Below are 5,225 nucleotides of genomic sequence, written 5' to 3'. Positions count from 1 at the left end.
GATCGAGGTGTGCCTGCCGCTGCTCTTCGCCGCCATCCTGATCGCGCTGCGGCACCGCGTGCACTCCGTCAGCCACCCCAACGCCACCCTCTACCCCACCGAGTCTGTGGAGGACCTGCCCAGCTTCTTCTCCTCCCGGCATGCCAGCAACCCCTGGGAGCTGGCCTATGTCCCCTCCAACAGCAGCGCCGTCCGGAGCATCGCCGAGGCGGTGGAGAGAGCTCTGCCCATCAACATCAAAGGTGAGCAGGGCTGGGGCTGCCCCTTCCACCCCAGAAATTGGTGTGAATCTTTACTCTGAGCAGCCTGGTCCAGTGGAAGGTGTCCCTGCCCATGGCAGGGGCTTGGAGCTGGATGGTCTTTCATGTCCCTTCCAATCCAAACCATTCTGTGACCAATTCTAAATCCTTATGCTCCCAGAACACTTTTTTTTTCAGAACTTCAAGGCCTGTAGTTTGATTTTTTTCCCCCACTAAAATGACAGGATTTTGAGTTGCTTTTTGGTCTCATTTTATTGCAGTTTCCATCTAGAAAAATATCACCCTAAACCAGTTAAAGAAAGTCGCAGTGCTTCCCTGTGAAAGAGTATTTTTGGAAATCTTTTGGCACAGAAAATTTTAGCACTTGGTGTTCCAAACTGTTAGGATTTTCTGTGGGAAAGCTGACTCCTGCTTTCAGGGAGGAGGAATGTCTGCATGCCCAGGATACAGGGCAGCATCCTGTGTAACTGCCCCATGTCTCACAGCCAGCATGGCACGTGCCTCCTGTCCTGGAGCAAACGATGCTCCTGGTGATGGCTGAGCACCCATCCATGGTGCGTTGCTGTGCCCCATTCCTGCATCTCCACGTTTTCCCCTCCACAGCTCAGGGCTTCACCTCGGAGCGGGACTTCGAGGAGTACGTCAGGCTGGACAACCGCTCGGGCAGCGTCCTGGCCGCCGTCGTGTTCCGGCACCGCTTCCCGCACAGCTCGGCCCCGCTGCCCCTTCAGGTGAGCGAGGGGACGGTGGGGACAGCATCCCCCCTCCAGGTGTCACCCAGGTGTCATCCAGGTGTCACCCAGGTGTCATCCAGGTGTCACCCAGGTGTCACCCACGTGTCACTGCCGTCTGTCCCACCCCCCTCTGACCCTCCATGTGCTCCTTGCAGGTGGAGTATGAGCTGCGCTTCAAGTACAGCCCGAGGAACGCCCCGCGCAGCGAGCAGACGGGGCTGAACCCCAACCTGGACCGGGACTGGCACACCAGTTACCTCTTCCCCCTCTTCCAGCTGCCCGGGCCCCGCGAGGCCAAGTTTGCTGACGGGGGGACGCCGGGTGAGCACGGCCGAGCACGTGGGGTCACCTTCCTGCAGCACCTGGCAGGCTCTGAGCTTTTAAAGAAATAGGCTCATTTAAAAGAAATTATTAAATTCAGTTAATTATAAGGAAGTGTTGATTTATATTTATACCAGCATTAAGTTTATCTATGCATAAGGCAAACAATTAAATATTTATTTATATAAGCATATATTTATTTTATATAAATACAAGCAAGTGATTAAATATTAAATATTTATATAGATATTAAAAGTCTTAAATTTACATAGAAATCTTTATGAATACATAAATAGTTAAATGGTTATGTATTTGTGTAGATGTTTATATTCAGTTTTAGGCATATATAAACAATGCCACAATTTTAAATTAATATTTAATGTTAATTATTAACGATAGGCCTTTTTAATATTTATTTGTATATTTAATTAATTAATATGTCTTTATTTTATTGAGTTATTATTTAGGTAGAATTTAACTTTATTTACAATTTTGTTATATTCATTATAGCTATCCTTTATTTATATTTTATCCTGTGACTTCATGGGCACTGTTTGGCCTCTGGGCACCTCTCCTGAGCAGGGTTGGATAAGAATAAATTTCTATGTGCATGAATCATTTTAAAATTTAATATCTTTTCCCATTTCGATTTTTAATGGAAATTTTATTTCACGATCCAAACTGCCCAGTGTTTATTGTGCTGCTTAAGTACTTGAAAAGTAAATAGAGCAGTTCTGTGGTTTGGGGTGTTTAAGGGCAGCCAAACCACTGGCAGAACAGGAGCCAGCAGGGACATTGCTGGAGCTGGCGCTGGCTTAGGACTGGATTTTTGGGAACTTCTCCTGTGGTGGCAAAGGAAATATTTCCCTCAGTGGGATTTCTCCCTCTGTATTTGATTGCAGTGTCCAGGGAGAGGGAGAGTGAGGGTGAGGAAGTGGGCGAACAGGTTTTGCTCACAGTGTGTAAATAAAGCAGAGCCCCAGAGTGTTTGCTCAGTACATGAGTTAATATCAAACAACGTTCCCAATCTCATATTTCCACTTTTATCTTCTCTCTCTGTGGGTCATTTTAACCAACTGACTTTCAAAATGTTCTTTTGGGGTTTTGTAAGAGAATTTAAGTTCCTGTCCAGGTAACACTTGGCTGCAATTCCACTTAAAAATAAACTATTTTAAGTTTATTGTGTTATTTAAAGCTGTGTTAAGAGAGGTTTAGGTTGGATATCAGGGAAAGGTTCTTCCCCCAGAGGGTGCTGGGCACTGCCATGGCCCCCCAGGCAATGGGCGCGGCCCCGAGGCTGCCAGAGCTCCAGGAGTGCTTGGACAGCGCTGCCAGGGATGCCCAGGGTGGGGTTGCTGGGGGATCTGTGCAGGGCCAGGGTTGGATCCATGATCCTGGTGGGTCACTTCCCACTTGGGAGATACTACTGGAAAATTAAAATTTTTTCAGCGTTTTCTAATGTACAAAAATGTAAGCCACACGTTTACAAAGAAAAAGAAAAAGGGGTGGAACACAAGCCCAGTGGCTTGTGGTGGTTGATGGTGACAGGTAATCTCACAGCCATGCTGTGGGACAGCGACCATGAACTGAGTTTTCCTGGCAGCTCCTCCTAGGGGAAGGTGTCCCTGCTCTAGGGGAAGGTGTCCCTGCTCTAGGGGAAGGTGTCCCTGCTCTAAGGGAAGGTGTCCCTGCCCATTGCAGGATGTAGAACAAAATAAGCTTTAAGGTCCCTTCAAACCCAAAGCAGTGGTTCCATGAGTTTGCTGTGGTATCAATCCTTCCCCTGTGCCCCGTGGCACAGTGATGCTTGTGTTGCTTTTCCTCTGCACTCCAGTTTTAGTCCCTGTTCCTCTTCCCATGTGATCCTTCCCACAAAGGCTGTTTGTCCCTCCAAACCCCAGACCCGTCTCTATTCCCCGTGGTTCTTGCCGTGCAGGTTATCTCCGGGAGGGATTCCTGGCGGTGCAGCACGCGGTGGACAGGGCCATCATGCAGTACCACGCCGGTGCCAGCTCTGCCAGCCTGCTGGAGAACATCACTGTGGTGGTGCAGCGCTTCCCCTTCCCGGCCTACGTCAACGACCTCTTCCTCCTGGCCATCCAGAACCAGCTGCCGCTGCTGCTCATGCTCAGCTTCACCTACACCTCGCTCAACATCGTCCGCGCCGTCGTCCACGAGAAGGAGAAGAAGCTGAAGGTGAGCGCTGGGATGTGTTCCCCTCACTCTGCAGCCGTTCCCAATGGATGATGGCTTTGCATTAGGAACAAAATCCCTGTTGGGTGTAGAGCCAGTGAGCAGGAGGTGGGGATGGCAGCGGATTAGCGAGCCCCAGGGAAGAATGTTGCTAATCCTGCTGCCGGCGTGAGGCTGGGCTCTCCTTGCTGTGCAAGCCGGGGTGCTGGACCACAGGGATGGTGTTTCTCCTGGGCCAGGAGAGAGGGCAGCACGTGTGGGTTCCAGAGTTTGTGGATTCAAGAGTTCAGCCTGTGGGAAGGAAGGTTTTTGCCTTTTGAGAGTAGCGACCCGATGTGGGTGTGCTGTGGGGGCGGCTGGAGCTCGGCCACGTGGTTGCAACAGCAGGGCTTGGCTTCTCCCAGGCGTTGGGTGTCCTGCCCTGTGCTGGGTGGCCCTGGTGGCACCACTGGCACCCTGCCCTGGGTTTGGGCTCAGCTCGGCTCTCTGGGGACTCCTGCAGTGGTGGCAGCCCTCGTTTAGGGAGGTGGAGGACACCGCGTCGTGCTGGTGGCTGTGCAGGACCACTCTGGTGGCACTTGGGGCTGCCACCTCCCTGCTTGTGCCACGGGGCAAAGCCACCTCTGCCTTGCCCCAGCCATGCCCGGGGAGTGTGGGTGCAGCCCTGGGTGATGCCGTGACCTCCCACAGGAGTACATGCACATGATGGGCCTCAGCAACTGGTTGCACTGGAGCGCCTGGTTCCTCATGTTCTTCCTCTTCCTCCTGGTGTCCGTGTTCTTCGTCACTGTGCTCTTCTGTGTCAAGGTGAGCGTCTGTCCCCAGGCCACGAGCTCTGTGCTGGCAGGGCACAGGGATGATAGGGCCACTCTGCCATGGGACTGTCCTGGTATCCCAGGGCTCCTCCAAAGGCTGGAGTTTGGGTTTCCTGGACCGAGGTGGGCAGTGCTGCCCCACAGCTGCATTCAAGGCAGGGGTGACTCCCCCCAGAGGGAGCTGGGGATTGGAGCCCCAGGGACACTCCATGCAGAGCAGGACCACCCTGCTCCCAGAGCCTCTGAAGGGCCTCAGGCCCTCCCCTCTGCATGTGCCCACACCATGGCAAGCAGGAGGGGGCTGTCTGAGTGTTGGCCGGGGTGCCCCCTGCCCCTTAGACCCTGCATCACACGAGGACAATCTGTATTTCCTCCCTCTGGAGTGGTCTGGGAGTTCCTGGGTGTTCTCACCCATCCCAGTTTGTCTCCAGCCCCAGGTCTGGGCTGTTAAAGCCACAGCTGGCTCCAGCAGCTCTGGGCTTCACAAGATTTTCTTGGCAGGTGAGTGAACAGGGAGCGGTGCTCACCAACAGTGACCCCACGCTGGTGTTCACCTTCCTCGCCATCTTCTCCATCTCCTCCATCTCCTTCAACTTTATGGTGAGCACCTTCTTCTCACGAGGTGAGTCCCCCCACGCTGCCTCCCTGTGTTACTGAGCACTTTGACTTGTGGAGGGGGCATTTCTTCCCGTTTTTGGCTGCATTTTCCCCACAGTGTGTGGAACAGGATGTTGGTACTGGTTGCTTCCCAAACCAGAGCAGGTCCAAGGGCTGGAGCCCCTCTGCTCTGGAGCCAGGCTGGGAGAGCTGGGGGTGTTCACCTGGAGAACAGAAGGCTCCAGGGACACCTCAGAGCCCCTTGCAGGGCCTAAAGGGCTCCAGGAGGAGCTGCAGAGGGACTG

The 5,225-nt window shown here is 52.9% G+C and overlaps 1 protein-coding gene across 2 annotated transcripts in view; it reads left to right on the top strand.

The window, feature by feature from the left end:
- Positions 1-5,225, top strand: part of ABCA3 (ATP binding cassette subfamily A member 3) — a 29,624-nt gene that overhangs the window by 5,172 nt on the left and 19,227 nt on the right. For both annotated transcript variants that reach the window (XM_017745735.1, XM_017745734.1), the window contains exons 3-8: positions 8-242; positions 864-991; positions 1,150-1,315; positions 3,252-3,511; positions 4,199-4,315; positions 4,825-4,945. In XM_017745735.1, coding sequence (XP_017601224.1) covers positions 8-242; positions 864-991; positions 1,150-1,315; positions 3,252-3,511; positions 4,199-4,315; positions 4,825-4,945 — 1,027 coding nt within the window. The remainder of the gene's footprint in view (positions 1-7; positions 243-863; positions 992-1,149; positions 1,316-3,251; positions 3,512-4,198; positions 4,316-4,824; positions 4,946-5,225) is intronic.

Source organism: Corvus brachyrhynchos, unplaced genomic scaffold (assembly GCF_000691975.1).
Source record: "Corvus brachyrhynchos isolate BGI_N302 unplaced genomic scaffold, ASM69197v1 scaffold369, whole genome shotgun sequence".
Classification (NCBI taxonomy): domain Eukaryota; kingdom Metazoa; phylum Chordata; class Aves; order Passeriformes; family Corvidae; genus Corvus; species Corvus brachyrhynchos.
Note: the sequence above shows the minus strand (reverse complement) of the source record. Positions and strands in the feature narration are given on the sequence as shown.